This window comes from Chrysochloris asiatica, unplaced genomic scaffold (genome assembly GCF_000296735.1).
Source record: "Chrysochloris asiatica unplaced genomic scaffold, ChrAsi1.0 scaffold00041, whole genome shotgun sequence".
Lineage (NCBI taxonomy): Eukaryota > Metazoa > Chordata > Mammalia > Afrosoricida > Chrysochloridae > Chrysochloris > Chrysochloris asiatica.
In genome coordinates, this window is record NW_006408559.1 from 15,101,014 (window position 1) to 15,120,189 (window position 19,176).

Below are 19,176 nucleotides of genomic sequence, written 5' to 3' on the forward strand. Positions count from 1 at the left end.
GTCTCTTGACTTAGCTTTTGTGAGACAAAATGGTACAGCTGTGTTTTAAAATAATAAAAAAATAATGAAACTTGCTTTGGCCCTTGGGTCATAGTTTGTGGACCCCTAGACTGGAGGAAGGGCACCTGGTCCCCACTCTGGTCAGTTTCCTGTGTACTGGTGGAGTCCACCTCCTTGCCCTTGCATTCACTGTTGTGTCGGAGAAGGGCTTGGGGATAGAAGAGGTTAGTGCAGATATGTTGTTGTAAGTGCTGTCGAGTCGGTTTCAATTCACAGTGACCCAGTATCGGGTTTTTGAGGAGTGGTTGGTGAATTTGAACTGCCAATCTTGTGGTTCAAACTGATCTTGCGGTCGAGTTCTTACCCTACAGTGCCACACCAGGACTCCAGTTGCAAGAACAAGCAGAGGTTTTATGAAACAAACAATTAAGTCTGAGGACACACACATGAAGTCTGATCCACAGTGAACCTGATATAATTGGAGGAATTGAGAACTATGGGGGTATTGCTTGATTTTGATGTTCACTTTATCTGATGGCCATTTTATCTTTGCTTCCGTGACAGCCCCAGATCCTGGGACAAGTGTACCCCCTGCTTCTGTGGAGTGCCCTGTGATAAATGAATCAGAGCGGATCAACTGTATCCCTGACCAGACACCAACAAAGGTTTGCCGTGTGGATCTTGTTGTCATTGAAGAGTTCGTATTGTTAAGCTGTTCTTCTCTGTTTATAGTTCCTACAGAGTTAGTTACCACTGAAGGTTCTGGCAAAGAAATCTCCATCCATGCTTGTATGACTGTGATTTGGATAGAGGAAAAGTGGAAAATTCCTTTGGATTTAGGGTTGTTGCCAGACATAACAAGTGATAAATAAGTTACTCAGTTAAATGTGAATTTCAGATAAGCAACAAGTATGGTTTTAGTATAAGCAATGTTTGAGACTTACCATCTTGGAAAAGGAGCTCTGATAGCATACTGGTTATGAGTCGGGCTGCTAACCTCAAGGTCAGGAGTTCGAAACTACCAGTGGTTCCACAGGAAAAAGACGAGGCATTCTGCTCCTGTAAAGATTTACAACCTTGGAAACCCTGTACAGGGTCACTATGAGTCAGAACCGACTCCATGGTACTTACCACCATCAACAACAACACCTTAGAAAAAGTAAAGTCAGAATGCTCCTTGGAAGTTAGGTTGGCCAGGTATTGGATATGTTACCAAGAGAAAGACATCATACCAGCTACGTCCCTGGAGAAGGACGCCATGTTTGGTAAAGTAGAGGGTCAGTGACAAAGAGGAATGCCCTCAATGAGGTGGCCTGACACAACAGTGACTGCAACAATGGACGCAAACATGGCGATGATGGTGAGGATGATGCAAGACCAGGCGATATTTTGTTCTGTTGTTCATATGGTTGCTATGGGTGAGAACCAACTCAGTGGCACTAAACAACAGAGATGATACTAAAAAAGTATTTGCATTTTATCTTATAACCCTTCCTGATAACTAGTTGTCTTTGGTCTATTGCTTCCTCTGTCTCTTGCCCTCTCTATCTGTCTCTCTTTCAAGCTTCCAAGTTCCATTGTTTATCTAGCCTCTATGGTAAAAAGTCATGTTGTTGTTAAGTGCTGTCAAAATAGTTCTGACTCATAGGGACCCTGTATAGAGTTTCTCAGTGGTAACTGGTAGGTTTGAGCCACTGGTCTTGTGGTTACCAGTACAGTGCTTATCATACAGTGCCACACCAGAACCCTGTAAAAAGTCATACCTGTATATAAAACATGATTGGAATAAGGACAAAGTTTCCAGTGCCGCATAGTAGGAGGAAGAAGGTAATTAACTGCAGAGCAAGAGACCATCTGCTTCCTGAACATCAGCTAAAGTCCAGCTGAAGATCTGACTGTAGGCTGAGCTGTCCTCACCATACCAGGCACTTATCATCTTGAAAAACAAAACGTGACCTTCTGAGGACACTCCATTGACATGCAATGGTAGGCTCAGGTGAGGCACATAAAGGAATGGTCTGTAGTTAGTTGATGCTTTGGTGGCACTTGGCACTCTGCATTTATCTCAGTGTCCTGGAGCCATTGCTGATGTTTCAGAGAGTCTAAAGGTCTCAATACCATGAATTCTTTTATTTATTTCTCTTCGATGCTCAATCTGCCCCTGTGGGCTGTTTTTCTTGGGGGATGAGTTGATGGGAAGGTAGCTATGAGGAGGGAAGGAAAAGCCTCAGAATCTCCATCTTGGATGTCTTCATTATGTGAAGGTAGAAATGAGTAAAGGCAGAGAAATGAAAGAGAAGTGAAATCTCCATCAGAAAGAATGATGTTTCCAAATATACAGATGCTTGATGGCTTCCAGTCAAAACTCTGGTACTTGACTTGAGTTCCCCTTTTCACGAGCATGTTATTGTTTGGTGGATCATGTAGGAAAGACGAGTGAGCCTGACAAGTAGATAGATGAACAGTGTGGAGGCCAGTGGGCCAGGGATAGTGTGAGGTGGGGAAGGCAGTGGGAGGTCAGGTCCTAGGGGGATGATGGGGTCTCTGAGTTTGTAGGCCTTGTGGGTCATTATGAAAATAGATATTGCTAACAGTTAACATGTTTGACTACCAATAGAAAGATTGGAGAAGAAAGGGCTGATGACCCACTTCTGGAAAACCAGCCTTTGGAAACTCTCTGGAGCATTCTATGCACAGAAATGGGGTCTATTCAGAACGAGGTCTTAGATAATGACTGAGATGCCATAGGAACTGAGGCATGGAGGACTTGAGTAGCAAAGATAGAGAAGAAGAGAGTCTGGGCATGAGATGTGATAGGCAGAGCTTAGAGGTAGGGGGCGAGGAGTTAAAGTAGAAGGGAACCAGATCCAGAAGTGTGTGGCTTGCAGTAGAGAAGAGGCCTAGACTTGCAAATTGTAGCAGAGTGACAGCCAACACTAGCTGGGAAGTCCAGAGGATAGGCTGGCAGCCAGAGAAAGAGAGATGGCTCAGAAACCGAATCCTGGGGCAGGACAGCTGGGTCCTGGTTGGCTGTCGGGCATAGAGAGAAGCCATTGGCTGTTGAGGTAGGAAAGAGCCCAGAGTGAGACCAAGGCTCCTTCCTAGACTGCTGTGGTTCTCAGTCTGTTCCTCAGCAGCATCCCCTGAGAGGAGTGGACGGGCCTCTTGGACTCTGTTCAGAGCAGGAAGGAACAAAAATGAGCAGAGAATGTGGGTTTCGGTTTTGAAAGACTTTGGAAGTCAGGTAGAGGAGTTTGGTTTTGTTGTGATACAAAGCATCAAGGAGCAGCCATTTAAGGCTGAGAGAGATCAGGTAATGGGGCGAAGGAACAAGAGAAGGAAAAATGATAACAGCAGAAAGACAACATGACAGTACACAGAGGGCAGAACACAAAAGAAGTGTTTCAATATGAACCACATTCAATAAAGGTTAGCATTATGGGTTTTCTTGTTGTTGTTAAGTGCCGTCCAGTCAATTCCGAGGCATAGCGACACTGTATAGGGTTTCCAAAGAGAAGCTGGTGAACTTGAACCACCGACCTTGCAGTCTGATGCATTGGCCCACAGTGCCACACCAGGACTTGGGTTTTTGGCTCAAATGAATCAAATAATTAGAAAAAAAATCATATCATTTAGAAGCACAGATAAGGTAAATAAATTAATTTTAAAACTGTATAACATAAAACAAAAAATAATACAGGAACCAAGTTCTAGTGCTAAACCCTAAGATAAACACTGGACCAAGGTCAGTTTGACCTGCAAGATTGGTGGTCCAAACCCACCAGCCACTCCTTGGAAATCCTATACAAGGTCTCTATGAGTCACAATGGACTCAATGGCATTTAACAACAACAACAACAATATAGGAACTACTAAAGGAATTGCAAAGTAGAAGGAATTATCAATAGGACGAAGGTGACAATGTGAAATTGATGCTAAGTAGGGCTGTGACAGAGATTGGGGAGTGTAGAAAGTGAATTCAAGATAGAACAGATATTGCCAACAAAGTTAGACAAGGAGGACCGTAGGATCATATGTGTCATAGGCAGTGGTCCCATATGGCCAAGAAGGAAGATGCCAGAGAGGAGACTTTGGTGGGCTGGAGCTGGATTGGTAGAGAACCAATCTTTACTTGGAAGAACGGAAAGCTGTGATGTAGACACAGCCTACCTAAACAAGATGTCTGGCGTTCTAGGTTTGCAGAAGGTTGAGCCCCTTCCAGGTGTTGCACCAGGAAACAAGCAGTACAGCTGCCCACCAAGAAGACTAAGGTATCCCCAGTTTGTCCACTTACCCTAGCTCTCATCTTTTTGTTGGTTCTTAGTGAACTTTAGATATCATTACTGCCTCAGTAACAGACCTTTGATGTTTTAATGATAAAGCCTTTTAATAAACACAGTGTTATCAAGGTGGGTAGTTCAATAAACGACCTTTGACTTTATTCTATGAATTACCCCATGGAATTCACTCATTCAATAATAATTTTAAACAAATGATTTGAGATACTTGATTGACAACAACGTGTAACCACAATCCCAGATGCAGACACCGGCATAAAATGGCAGTGGTCAAAGGCTACTGTACCACAAGGTGGCTTTTTGAGACAGTTAGACATTCTGTGCTGAGCAGCCTACTGTGTCCTCAATGTTGTGCCCACCTACCCAAACCCACTAATAACCGCGCTTGCAACTCTTTTTTCCGACTGTTCTCCAGCTAAATATTCAGTATTAGCAACTTAATAAGATCAATAAAAACTCTGCATGTCTCAGCAAAAAAAAGAAAAAAGAGCAGCCTGCGCGTTCGCTTGTCCGCTCTTGTTTTCGTCCTTCTGCCCACGCTGCCATGGTGGCCGCCAAGAGAGAAATCGTGCCGCGCAATGCGGAAATCAGATGGTGCCAAGTTCTGGGAGGTGATCAGCGACGAGCTTGGCATTGACCCCACCGGCATCTATCATGGCGATAGTGAACTGCGCTGGAGCGGATCAATGTGTATTAATTACAACGAGGCCACCGGTGGCAAGTACGTGCCCCGCGCGGTCCTGGTGGACCTAGAGCCGGGTACCATGGACTCGGTGCGCTCAGGGCCTTTTGGGCAAATCTTCCAACTCGACAACTTCGTTTTCAGTCAGAGCGGTGCTGGAAACAACTGGGCCAAGGGGCACTATACTGAAGGCTCAGACCTGGTTGATTCCATGCTGGACTTGGTGCGCAAGGAGGCAGAGAGCTGTGACTGGCTGCAGGGCTTCCAGCTGACCCACCCCCTGGGTGGGGGGCCTGGGTCTGGGATGGGCACCCTCCTCCTCAGCAAGATCTGAGAGGAGTACCCAGACAGGATCATGGCGTTCAGTGTGGTGCCTTCGCCCAAGGTGTCGGACACCGTGGTGGAGTCCTACAACGCCACCCTCTAGGTGCACCAGTTGGTGGAGAACACAGATGAGACCTACTGCATTGACAATGAGGCCATCTACGGCATCTGTTTCCGTACACTCAAGCTGACCACACCCATCTACAGGGACCTGAACCACTTGGTGTCAGCCACTATGAGTGGGGTCACCACCTGCCTACGCTTCCCAGGCCAGCTCAATGCTGACCTGCGGAAACTGGCTGTAAACATGGTGCCCTTCCCCTGTCTGCACTTCTTCATGCCTGGCTTCGCCCCACTGACCAGCCGGGGCAGCCAGCAGTACCAGGCCGACTGTCCCCGAGCTCACCCAGCTGTTCGATGCCAAGAACATGATGGTGGCCTGAGATCCCCGCCATGGCCGCTACCTGAAGGTGGCCGCCGTCTTCCAGGGTCGCATGTCCATGAAGGAGGTGGACGAGCAGATGTTCAACGTGCAGAATAAGAACAGCAGCTATTTTGTCGAATGGATCCCCAACAACATGAAAACCGCTGTCTGCGACATCCCGCCCCGGGGGCTGAAAATGTCAGCCACCTTCATCTGCAATAGCACGGCCATCCAGGAGCTGTTCAAACGCATCTCAGAGCAGTTCACCGCCATGTTCCCGCGCAAGGCCTCCCTGCACTGGTACACGGGCGAGGGCATGGACGAGATGGAGTTCACCGAGGCCGAGAGCAACACATGAATTATCTGATGTCCGAATACCAGCAATACCAGGACACCACGGCCGAGGAGGAGGGCGAGTTTGAGGAAGAGGCGGAAGAGGAGGTGGCCTAGGGAGGTCGGGAGGTCTGCGAGTGGGGAAGCAGAAGCAGCGTGAACTCTATTCACTCACAACCTGTTCTGATAACGTGACTCACGGTCCTGCACTTGCTGTTCCCTCACGTCACATGCTTTATTACTGACATGTGCATTTTCATAGTGTGAAAAAACAACACAAATGTTCCTCTATGCCTCGGCCAGAAACAAAACTCTGGAAGCACTTTGAGAGATGTGAATTCTCATGCCAGACAAACTTAAGTATGCTGTTGGGTGTCTTGGGTGATCTATGTGGATACACAGTACTTTTGAGGGGTTGGATCTCTAGGAATCATTGACGTCTATGATACACATGCTAACAGGAAGTACCTAGGTGTGTGGAGGAGGAGGTGGGAGAAACTAGACAGGCTGGCTAGGAAGAGTGTTCTGGAACCAAGGCCACTGCTCTACCATCTTATCATTCCCAGCTCCTCCTCTCCCCCAGGATCACATGGAAAATGATTAACAGTTTTGATGAGGCTTAGTTTCAGATCCCAGTACTCTTGCTTCCAATAATGAAAGGGATTCTCTATTAAAGGAAAGATCTGCCCAACCACCCTGAGCAATTCAGGGAGGCTTTTTGGAGAGAATGGACCCTAAGAGCCACTTTCTCAGGAGAAAGGGTGATGCTGTTATCTTTCTAGTCCTGGCTTGGGTTCTGGTATGGCAGCTGGCTCCTGGCTCCTGGCTGCAAGGCACCTTTCCTTGAGTGAATGAAACTTACCATCTCCTCCTGAAGTCATCTTTCCCTTCTAATGGTTAAAGATCCCTCAGTGTTTCTATTATTCCTCTAGCCTCTGTGGCAAAAACATTAGATGTTTTACTTTACTCTCTCCATAGGGCTGGGTTCTCTAAAAATAATAAAACCAGTGAAGCTTCTATATCTGTATTTACATAGATAGAGTTTATCTCAAAGAAATACCTCATGTGGCTATTGCTGTTGTGTGCTGTTGAGTTGGTTCAGACCCATAGCAACCCTATTATTGGCCAATAAGAAAGGCAAGAGGTGGGTCTTTTAGGGTCCTCTAGGTCCTCAGTCTTCCCCACATATATACTTCTACCTTGACTCTGAGGTTATGGAAACTCTAGTTTTCGGACCCACTCTGCTGTCCTCCCTCTTATGCCCTCAATGGACCCCAGTCTCAAGCTAACCCCTTTCCCTCTGCCTCCAGACCTCCACCCCTCCCTTTCCAGGGTTAAAGCTGCTGCCCGTTGCCGAGGTAACATTGCGGGGCAGCATCCCGTCGCTCAGCAACGGGCTGCAGGATCACACATCTGTCCCTGAATTTGCCCCTTCAGCAACCCCTTCCAACTCTAGACCCTGTCTCAAGACATGCCAACTTCTGATATAAAACATGAAGAGGGTTTGGAGAGAAAGAGGACTTGGGGCCACACAGAGACTTAAGGAATGAAATATTGAAGGGAGGAGAAGGTTATACAGGGTTTTCTAAGGAGGAGTTGGTAGGTTAGAATCCATGGGTCAGATGTTAGGGTGGAAGTTTCTTCTGACACTAATAACTGCAGGGGCAGATAAGCCCCAGATTGGTGGGTAAGATATCATACTGACTCAAAGGCTGATGAACCCCAAGTTGTTGTTGTTGTTGTTGTTACTAGTGTCTTTGAGTCCGTTCTGACTCTAAGCGACCGCAATTACAGCAGAAAGAAGCGCTGTGAGGTCCTGCATTATCCTCAGAATGGCTGTTACGTTTGAGGCCTTTGTTGCTGCCACTGTGTCAACCCATCTTGTGGGTGGTTTTCCTCTTTTTCACTGACCATCTGCTTTCCAAGCATGATGTTCTTCTCCAGGAACTGATCCCTCCTGATACACTGTGCAACTTTCACATGTATGTGAGGTTATTGAAAATACCATGGCTTGGGTCAGGCATACCTTAGTCCTCAAACTGACATCTTTGCTCTTCAACACTTAAAAAAGGTCTTGTGCAACAGATTTGCCTAATGCAATATGTTGTTTGATTTCTTGACTGCTGCTTCCATGAGTGTTGATAGTGGATCCAAGCAAAACGAAGTCTTTGACAACTTCAATCTTTTCTCAGTTTATCATGATGTTATTTATTAGTCCAGTTGTGAGGAGTGCTGTTTTCTTTACATTGAGGTGCAACCCATACTGAGGGCTGTGGTCTTAGATCTTCATCTGTAAGTATTTTAAGTCCTTTTTACTTTCAACAAGCAAAGTTGTATCATCTGCATATTGCAGGTTGTTAATGAATCTTCCTCCTGACACCACATTCTTTTTCATATAATCCAGCTTAAAATACTTATTGATAAATATCAAATGCCACAGACTTCATTATGGGTTGTACCTCAGTGTAAAGAAACAAAAATCCTCACAACCGGGCCAGTAAATAACATCACGATAAACGGAGAAAAATTGAAGTTGTCAAAGACTTGTATCCACTATCAACACTAATGGAAGTAACAGTCAAGAAATCAAAAGACATATTGCAACAGGCAACTCTGCTGCACAAGACTTCTTTAAAGTGTTCAAGAGCAAAGATTTCAGTTTGAAGACTAAGGTGTGCCTGACACAAGCCATATGCATATGAAAGTCGGACAATGGATAAGGAAGACAATTCTCATATAGAAGAATTGATGCATTTGAGTTATGTTGTTGGAGAAGAGTATCATAGACTGACAGTAGAGAAAACTAATCTGTGTTGGAAGAAGTACAGCCGGAATGCTTCCTAGAAGCCAAGATGGTGAGATTTCATCTCTCACACTTGGGACAAGGGACCAGTCCCTGAAGAAAGACATAGCTCTGGTAGCGTAGTGGTTACGAATCGGGCTATGAACCTCAAGGTAAGCAGTTCGAAACTACCAGCTGTTCCACAGGAGAAAGATGAGGCTTTCTGCTCCCTTAAAGATTTACATCCTCAGAAACCCTGTTCAGGGTCGCTAAGGGTCGGAACCGACTCGACGGCACTTAACAATAACAACAACAACAAAGGGGAGGGGCAATGTAAATGAGGAAGACCCCCAATGAAATAGATTGGTACAGTGACAGCAGCAAAGTGTTCAAGTGTAACACTTGTGAGGGTGGCGCAGGACTGCTTTGTACATGGTCACTATGAGTTGGAACCAACTCAAGAGCATGCAACAACAACAACAACAACAAATAGAGTTGATTGCACAGTCTATTAAAAAAAGAGTCAGTTCGTAGGAAGTAAGCTTCACTTCCAAGTTTGGATTGTGGGTTAGAGCGTTTAGATATATGCTCATCAGCTTGATGTGGGTGGAACGGAACAGATTGTGATGCTGCATGGAAATGCCCTGGGGTGGGAAGGAAGAGCACTGCTCAGAGGAACTGACCGGTGTGAGGGCTCTTTGTTGCTTGGGATGCAGCTCAGCTTCTCTACCTCGAGGTTAGTTAATGAAACCACAGCTCAGATGAGAGGTACTGTGCTTCATAGCTGATGGTCTTCTGCAGTGAATAGAGTTCTTGGACAATCTTCTGTTTCAGTACACATGTGAACAGCGAGGTTGCTGCTGGAATCCTCAGGGAACCATCAATACACCCACGTGCTACTATTCCAAGAGTCATGGCTACCAGGCTGAAGCTGACCTCGTGAGCACCAAGGCAGGTGAGTTGGGAGGGTGTTGCAGGAGGCACGAGCCCTGGCCCTCTATAGGTCTGCTTGTGCCTCCAGCAGACAGACAAGTGCTGCTTGGTCCTGCTACACTGCCTTGTGGACATACTCTGAACCAGGACCTAGAATCGACTTTGCCTCAGAAATCCAGATCCATCTCTGCTTATGTCTCTGCCCACATACCTTCATGACCTTGGACAACCATCCTGACCTCCTTGGGTCACCACCTTCTCACTTTGAACATGAAGGATTAGAATGCAGCAATCCCTGCGATCACTTCCGTCTCTGTTACTAGTTATGCGGAGTCCATTCGAACTCATGGTGACCCCTGAGACAGAGTAGAAGGGTTCCATGGGGCTTTCTTGGCTGTAATCTCAAGTGTTGATGTCCCCAAGGGGGTCTCGATATTATGTAATTTCACTGATAAGGCTACAATGGCCATGGGATCCACATTTTGTGGAACTTACCTAGTCTGTGTCTGTGGGTACCCCCTTTACCTTCTCCTGCTTTGAAATACAGTGTATAACAATCATGGACATTCTGGGGGATACCAGAAGCTTATTGTATGGGGAAGCTGTTAGCATCAAGGAAGAGGTATATCCTTCTCTATTGTCTCCTGGCCCAATAGACTCTATTCTGATAAGGCCTCCATGATTAGCTGGCTTGCCATGGAATGAGTGGCTTGGCTTCAAGGTCTAGGAGCATCTGTCACTTCACAGGAAAATGGCAGAAGGAAGCTCGTATAATTATAGCTTGAAGGCTGAGAGTACATCAAATATCTGATTAACAAGAGACTAGGGTGGACTAGGAACTGGGTCTATACGGGATATCACCAGACATACAAAAAGGACATGGGTCTTCAGGTAAGGTAGTGATCGCACCTAGTTTCAGGATCTGGCCCCAGGCAGGATGTAGAAATAATAGGGTGATTGTCTATCTCTTCCTGTTTTGGAAAATAAAGGCTTCTTCCTAGCTCCCTTTGACATAAAGCTTAGTTTTCGTATGGCCATCATTTGTGAATCCATGGAGCCAGTGATGAAGATCTTTTCTTTCCTATGTGTTAGGGTTCACAGCTGAGCTGCGGAGGCTACAATCCTCATACCTGTTTGGAAGCAGTGTCGACAGTGTCCTTCTCACGGCAGAATACCAGTCATCCAACCGATTCCACTTTAAGGTTGTGATTTGTCTATTTTAAAAGACCTCTTTAGGGGATACTTGTTCCTTGCCTAGGGACTGTGGCTTTTGCAAAATAGAAATTTTAGCGAATGGAGGTATTTTTCTCTATTATCATTGTTCTTATTTGTTACCTCTGACCTTTTCTCAATGTGCTCACTGCCACAATATGTTATAAATCTGACTGGTGAGATTTGATCTTCATTTCTTTTCCCTAGATACCACGTGAAATGTGCTAGGGGGGCGGTGGGGGTAGAGAAACAAAGGAGCACAGCTTGGAGAAGTCTAAGGGTAGCCCATCTCTTCAGTGTATATTTGCAGTGTATATTTCTGCCAATGTTGTCCAAGTGCTAACCATTTGTTAACCAATTGAATTGGATGACGTACCACATCCTAGTGTTGTTGGGTCTGTGTTCTCCACTTCAGTTGGGTGTTGTTGGGTCTGTATTCTCCACTTGGATTGGGTGAGGTACAATGGCATAGTGTCATTGAGTCAGGATCTGAGTTTTTACGTTGGCTCGCTTCCTCTCCTCTCTCTGGACAGTTTACCGACCAGAACAAGAACAGGTATGAAGTTCCCCATGAGCACGTGAAACCCTTTGACGGAATCGCTGCTTCTTCCTTGACCTACAGAGTGGAAGTCTCCAAGCAGCCATTCAGCATCAAAGTGATCCGGCAGAGCAACAACCGTGTTCTGTAAGCTCTGAGAAAGTGTCTGGGGACCAGGGCGTTTCAACAGTGTTTCTGAAGGCTGTAATCCAAATGTTGATGGTAGATACTCTCTTTCTACCTCAAAATGTGTACTTGGCTCTGTCTTCTTTCTCTTCATTAATTTTTTATTACTTTCTTACTTTTCCACCCACCAGGAAATACTTACCGAACAACTCCTCCTCCTAAAACATAGTAGTTTGTCACATAGTATAGCAGGGGTGGGAATCATTTTTCTGCCAAGATTGGCAACAATTTGCAGGCCATATAAAATGATCAAATTAAACATTAGCCTGCTATATTTGTTCAAATTTAATTGACTCACCCTAATGTGAAGGCTGGAACTACGGTTGCTTTGGCAGGGCCAGACCAACTGATTTTGTGGGCTTTATACAGCCCACGGTCTGGACGTTCCTCACCCTTGTAGTGTTGTTGTTGTTTAGTTTCCACTCATAGTGACCCTGTATAGTGTTTTGAGGAGTGGTTGGTGGATTTGAACCACCAACCTTGAAGTTCAAACTGACTTTGTGGTCTGGTGCTATCCTGCAGGGCCACATCTGGACTCCATGTGGGGACAGATCTAAGGAATTTGTCACATGTTCCCATAAAGATTTACAGCCTCGGAAACCTTGTACAGGGTCGCTATGAGTCAGAACTGACTCCACGGCACACGACAACAACACCAACAACCTGCCCTTATGGAGTCCTGGCCTCTTGGTGTCAGTGGGAAAATGTGACCAGAGTGCAAATGGAGAAGATTATTGGGTCATTGTGGAGTTTCTGGTGGTAAAACGTTTAACGTGCTAAGCTCCCAACCAACAGGCTTTTCTAACATGTACCGAGAACAAAGCCTAGCAACCTACTTCCAAAGAATCAGCTACTGAAAACCCCATGAAACACAGTTCTACCTCTTTGACATACAGGGTTACCATGAGTTGGAGTTGACGCACTGACACTTGGTTTGGTAATTTTGAGTCATTAAGCTATAAAGAGCATTGTGCTAAGTAATTGCTCTCTCCACCCCACTTGCCCACATGTACCTGTATTTCTCACCTGTGTCCAGGTTTGACTCAAGCATTGGGCCCCTCCTCTTCGATGATCAGTTCCTGCAGCTCTCCATCCGCCTGCCCAGCGCCAACGTGTACGGATTGGGGGAACATGTGCACCAGCAGTATCGGCACGACATGAACTGGAAAACCTGGCCCATCTTTGCCAGAGACACAACCCCCAATGGGGTGAGCTCCTGGGGGACATTCTAATATGGTAGTCTCACTGCTGGAGGCTGTCTCTAACAGCACCTGGCAGTGGTTCAGAGTAAGATCATCAGGATTCTTGGGGCCTGCGTCTAGCAGTGCCCTAGAGTGGTTCAGAGTAAGAGTCCAGAACCAGATGCTGAGCTTCAATTCTGGCTCTGCTACTTGTCTTCAGTCTTTCATTTATATAATGAGTGGAGTCCTGGTGTGGCACTGTACGATAAAGCACTAGACTGCAAGGTCGGTTTGAACTGCAGCGTCTTGGTGGTTCAAACCCACCAGTCACTCCTTGGGAACCTATACTCTGTCGCTATGAGTTGGAACCGACTTGACTGCTCTTAATGAACTTAACTGATACTTACCTTAAAGGGTTGTGGTAAGGGACAGGTGTATCAATAACATATAAAGAACCCAACTTAGTGTCCAACACATAGTACGTGCTCCACACATGACACTTCCTCTTTGCACCAGCTTGTTGTGGAGAAAATGTTACTATCTGGATTCTGCTCCTCATGTTAACCCCGCTTGCCACATTTTTAGGCTGATACTTAAAATTCATCAATTGACCAAGTCTGTCAGCCAAGTGGAGTCCAGGTGTGACTCCTGGTGTGACACTGTTAGGTAAAGCACTGAACTGTGAGATTGGTTTGAACCGACAGGTTGGCAGTTCAAACTCACTAGATGCTCCTTGGAAACCCCATACAGGGTCAGCAAAGGAGGATGAAAAATCAGCCTGTGCCAATCACTTCTGGTGTGAAGAATGGTTAGGGCGTTGGAAGAAAAGACGGGCATTTGTTGTTGTTGTTTTCTGATTGCTTCTCTTTATTCTTAATTCTTATGAAGGTTTGTTGTCTGCTTTGTGTGCTGAACTCCAATCAGAGCATGTTCTTGGCTCAGGAAGACTCTATTGAGGCTGTATTCAGGGGCTGGATCAAAGAATGACGACAATACTTTATTAAGCAAAGTGCTTTTATTCTATTAAGAGTAGTTTGTCTCCATTCACCAAAAGGACTCAAGGAAGAGAAATATGATTAGCTCCATTTCACAGACAAGGGGACTGAGGCTGGGAGAAGCCCCATAATCAGTCCAGGTCAAAAATTTGGTATCAGAGTTGGAATTTAGGCCCTGATCCATCTGATGTAGAGCCCCTGGCTCCTGCTACACCTTTTGCTCAGCAGAAAATCGCAGACGGTGTTGAGCCCGAGAAGTTCATTTGGGAAAAGCTGGTGACAATTTTGTAATTACAGAGCCCCAGATCCTTGCTACTCAGAAAACTCTGTTCATCCACCACGGAGTCAGAGATTGAGGCTGCCACACCCTGCTTTCTCCAGCTACTAACTAAATCTGTGTCCACATTTAAATAAGATTCCCACATAATCCTAACAGTGTTCTACAGCAATGATTCTCAAGCATGAATCTACATTCTATTGTTGTTGTTGTTAAGTGCTGTTGAATCAGTTCCAGCCCATGGTGACACATACAGTGTTTCTGAGGAGCAGCTAGTGGGTTTGAACTACTGACCTATGGTTAGCAGTACGATGCTTATCCTACAGTGCCACACCAGGACTCCACATTGGGAAAATTTAATTTGAAATATCACTGCCTGCCCCCATCCCCAGAGATTCCATTTTAATTAGTCTGGGTCCAGCCTGGGTTGAGAACTATGTTTGAAAGTCTAGAATGCTACCTAGACACAGAAACCAGAATGATATTTGCTAGCTTATGTTAGAGAGATTCCTGATTCTTATTAAGATGAGATGGAACCTTTGTAGACGACTTTAAGTCAGGTTAAGCCAGGCCTCTTTGAGAGGGGAGTGTTTTGGAGAACAATTTCAGAATTCTTTCCCTCCCACCTCCTAGCAATTTCACAATCTATTAGATATATGGTCACAACTAGCCCATTCAGAAACTCCTAGTTTCTTTGGTTAACATCAAACAAATGTAGACTCATATTTTTATGTTAATTTATGACTTTTCTATAAATGAGTCTCCTGTTAATTGAATAACCAACACTGATTAATTGACCAAGTGAGACTGATTTACTAAGTCATTTCCAGCAATGTGGGGTTTAGATGTGTAGGTTGTAAATGTTTAATTTTACATGATCTCTCTGCAGGATGGAACGAACCTGTATGGTGCACAGACATTCTTCCTGTGCCTTGAAGATGCGAGTGGTTTATCATTTGGAGTGTTTCTGATGAACAGCAATGCCATGGGTAAAGAACCAAAGAGATATGCTTATGAAAAAACAAAGCAAATCATAAGAGCTGTTTTCAGTCTGTTTCTTATAGCACTATGGTAAAAGGAATGGGGTCCATTAAGATGGCTCGGTCATTGTTGTTGTTGTTAGGTGCCGTAGAGTTGGTACCAACTCACAGTGATCTTACGCACAACAGAATGAAACACTGCCCTGTCCTGCATCAACCTCACAATCACTGTTACACTCGTGCCCATTGCTGCAGCCACTGTGCCAATCCATCTCGTTGGGGGTCTTCTTCTTTTTTGCTGACCCTCCACCTTACCAAACATGATATCCTTCTCCAGTGACTGGTCCCTCCTGACATTATGTCTGAAGTATGAGAGATGAAGTTTGGCCATCTTGGCCTCCAAGGAGCACTCTGGCTGTACTTCTTCCAAAATGGATCTATTGATTCTTTTGGAAGCCCATGGCACTTTCAATATCCTCTTCCAACACCATAACTCAAAAGCATCAATTCTTCTACGATCTTCCTTATTCACTGTCTAGCTTTCGCATGCATATGAAGGTACTGAAAATACCATGACTTGGGTCAGGCGCACCTTAGTCCTCAAGCTGACGTATTTGCTCTTGAACACTTTAAAAAGGTCTTGTGCAGCAGATTTGCCTGATGCAACTTTACCTGTAGTAGTAATGCAACTTTATGGATGTAGTAGCTCTAAAAAGGGAACAAATCTTTACAGCGAGGATCACTCCCACCCCCTTGGTACACAGGGTTGACAGGGATGGGTAACTTAGACATTGGCTACCCAAAATGGAACGGGGTGCCTACAACAGCAAGAAGTGACTGGCTTACAATCTTTGAAGTGGGAGTCTAGTTTCAGGTGGGGTGGGGGGAGGTAGAATCTCAACTGAATGATTTCCAACCTGTTGGGATGGGGCTGATGAAAGGAGATGGGGATAAGACTCACGTGCTACAATAGTGAATAATTGCTATCAGGACTGACTGTGAGGGTCGGAAATGTAAAGGTAGATGTTTTGTAACAAAAGGAGGGGAGTGACTAATTTTGCAGTCCAAGAGCAGAGGTCCCTGAGACCATCAAGGAAGAAGAGCGGAGTGCGGGACCCTATCCAGAGAAGCAGTGACGCCAGAAATGGAAGCAGAGATGATGATGTGGAGAGATGGAACAGCTGGGGACACTGGACTCAGGGAGGGAGAGGGGCTGTGTGCTGATGGCTGAGGGGCAGGCCTGTGTGGTGTACCCTCTGGTTGTTTAATGATGCATGGAGGGGATTGTAACCATGGCAATGAAATGAAATATGATAGGATGAGTGTAAAGCTGATGTTCTCCCATGCAAAGTATCACATAATAGAGCCAGGATGCTCCTTGGAACCCAGGTCATCCTTCGAACATGTTTTCAGAAGGGAGCAGTTTCCAGAGAAGGACATCATGCTTGGTAAAGTAGAGGGGTCAGAGAAAAAGAAGACCCTCAACCAGATGGATTGACACAGTGGCAGTGACAACGGGCTCAAACATAACAACAATTGTGAGGATGGTACAGGACTAGGCAGTGTTTTGTTCTGTTGAGCGTAGCGTTGCTATGAATCGGAAATGAATCCATGATACCTAACAACAACAACAACAGAAAAAACCACCTGCTCTGGTCCTAACAATGATAGCAGAGCTAACTTAGAGCTAACTTGGGAGCTACAACTGAGCAGAAAACCTTATGATCAGATGCTCCTAGGCAGAACGGTCAAGTGCAGGCAAGGGGAACAGGCAGAGCGAGATCAGAGACTTTAAGACCAAAGAGTGCAACATCATAGGACTCCAGAAAGTACCAGTGGTCTCCACTTTTGATCAATGATTCTCAACATTTCCTACTTGACCTCAGCAACTACAGAGTCCAGTAGCAATCAATCACTAGATAGCTGAAGAAAGGAGGTGTATCAGAATTCCCTTGAGGTTGATGGTGCGCTTAGGCTCTTGAGCCCCTCTTCCTCTCAACTGAACTTCATTGAAGATCACTGCTCACAAAGTAGGGTGCCTGGTGGGTCACAAGGTGGTGGGTTTCAGGTCTGCATGCATGGCTTTCCTCCTAATAGTTCATTTTCATGTTGTTTTACCAAAATATCAGTTTGTAAGGGAAATAAAAAGCAAAGATCTTCTCCTTCAGCACATGGTGTATGGGTGTGGTGGGGACATCCTGTCCTCAGGTTGTAAATGGGATTGGTTTGTCATGAGAACCTGGGTCTTGGCACATGCTTCAGTCACCCACTATTGAAGCCTACTGTCAACTCAAGTGCTTGGGCTCTTGGGTGCCATGATGGCTGGCCTTGGCCATCAGTATTAGGGCTACTTTATTAATATCGACATGCCTATGGTCTACTCTAGATGCTTCTATTTATTTCTCTAACATAAATTCTAATTTTTACTGTCCTTTTTTTGAATTCTTCAAGATGTTGTTCTCCAGCCTGCCCCTGCAGTCACCTACCGCACTATTGGGGGCATTCTCGACTTCTATGTCTTCTTGGGAAACACTCCAGAGCAAGTTGTTCAAGAGTATTTAGAGGTAAATGTATGATACTGTGATCACCAGGAAGGAATTAACACGGCGATGTGACTCACAAAAATCTGCCACTAGGAGTTTGAGTTATTAGAGAAATGGGACCCTGCTTTGTAGCATTTGTATGGTATAGAAGGAAGGGGAGAGAATCCAAAAATAGCCAACACATGACCCTCCTGACCGTGGGGTTTTTAAGGGACTGGGACAATAAGCAATGACATGGTGAATTGGAAATAAGAAGTTTGTTTTGTGGCCCCCAAACAAGCGCTTATTAAAAATGAAGTGTTTACAAACTTTCATTTCACAAATTTCTTTCAGCTCATTGGTCGGCCAGCCCTGCCATCATACTGGGCTCTTGGCTTTCATTTGAGCCGATATGACTACGGAACGCTTGACAACATGAAGGAAGTCGTGGAGAGAAACCGGGCCGCAAGGATTCCCTATGTAAGTTGTTGCTGTTAACTGCTGTGGAATAAGCTCTGACTATATGGCAACTTATGCATTTAAATTGTGGTATTGGCAAGGAATACTGAATATACCACAGGCTGCCAGAAGAACAAACAAATATGTCTTAGAGTTACAGCCAGAATGCTCCTTAGAATTGAGAATGGTAAGACATTGTCTCACATACTTTGGGCATTGCCGGAGCTATCTAGTGTTGCTGTAACAGAAATACCACATGTGGGCAACTTTAACAAGCAGAAAAATACTCTCATAGTTTAGGAGGCTAGAAGTCCAAGTTCAGAATGTCAGCTCTGGGGCAAGATCCTTGTTTCTTTTTGCCCAGTGTCCCCAGGAGATCTCCATGTGTCTTGGTATCAATCTTTCCCTTGATCTAGGAACTTGACACAGGAAGTAGTCTTCATTCCCAGCTGTTCTTACCAGGTGCTAGTTGGTCCCACTTCCTCTGGGCAGTTCTCTCTCCTATTATCTTTGTAAGATAAAAGATACTGCAGGCCACACCCCTGGGAAACTCCCTTACATCAGATCAGGGTTGTGATGGGATTAAGGGTATTGCAGCCCACCCTTAATCCTCTATTGCTTTATAACATCATCAGATTACATCATGGGGAATCACAACATAACTTCCACATTATACATCACACCATTACTGCCAAACCAATGAGAACCATGATCCAACGAAGCCAACATGTATTTTGAGGGACATGATTCAATCAGTGGCAGACATATTATCAGGAGGGACCCATCTCTGGAAGAAGACATCTTGGTAGAGTGGAGTATGAACAACAAAGAGGAAGAACCTCAGTGAGATGAATTGACGTGGTAACTCAACAATGGGCTCATCTAGGACACCGATTGTGAGAATGCTGCAGAACCAGGCAGTGTTTCGTTCTGCTGTGCCCGGGGTAATGATGTGTTGGAACCCACTGGATGGCACCAAACAACAACAATAAATCATGCCAACTCATCATGTAGCAGCACAAAATGCTGCCTCGTTCTCTACGAGACAAT

General features: G+C 45.3%; 1 protein-coding gene and 1 pseudogene across 1 annotated transcript in view; both read left to right on the forward strand.

The window, feature by feature from the left end:
• Nucleotides 1–413: 413 nt before the first annotated feature.
• Nucleotides 414–6,178, forward strand: LOC102832345 (annotated as a pseudogene).
• A 1,150-nt stretch (nucleotides 6,179–7,328) lies between these two features.
• Nucleotides 7,329–19,176, forward strand: part of MGAM (maltase-glucoamylase (alpha-glucosidase)) — a 69,814-nt gene continuing 57,966 nt past the window's right edge. Inside the window, exons 1-9 of the mRNA XM_006861259.1 lie at nucleotides 7,329–7,419; nucleotides 9,560–9,579; nucleotides 9,678–9,798; nucleotides 10,869–10,978; nucleotides 11,522–11,673; nucleotides 12,749–12,920; nucleotides 15,055–15,154; nucleotides 17,597–17,709; nucleotides 18,022–18,147. Of these exons, the coding sequence (XP_006861321.1) occupies nucleotides 7,329–7,419; nucleotides 9,560–9,579; nucleotides 9,678–9,798; nucleotides 10,869–10,978; nucleotides 11,522–11,673; nucleotides 12,749–12,920; nucleotides 15,055–15,154; nucleotides 17,597–17,709; nucleotides 18,022–18,147 (1,005 nt within the window). The remainder of the gene's footprint in view (nucleotides 7,420–9,559; nucleotides 9,580–9,677; nucleotides 9,799–10,868; nucleotides 10,979–11,521; nucleotides 11,674–12,748; nucleotides 12,921–15,054; nucleotides 15,155–17,596; nucleotides 17,710–18,021; nucleotides 18,148–19,176) is intronic.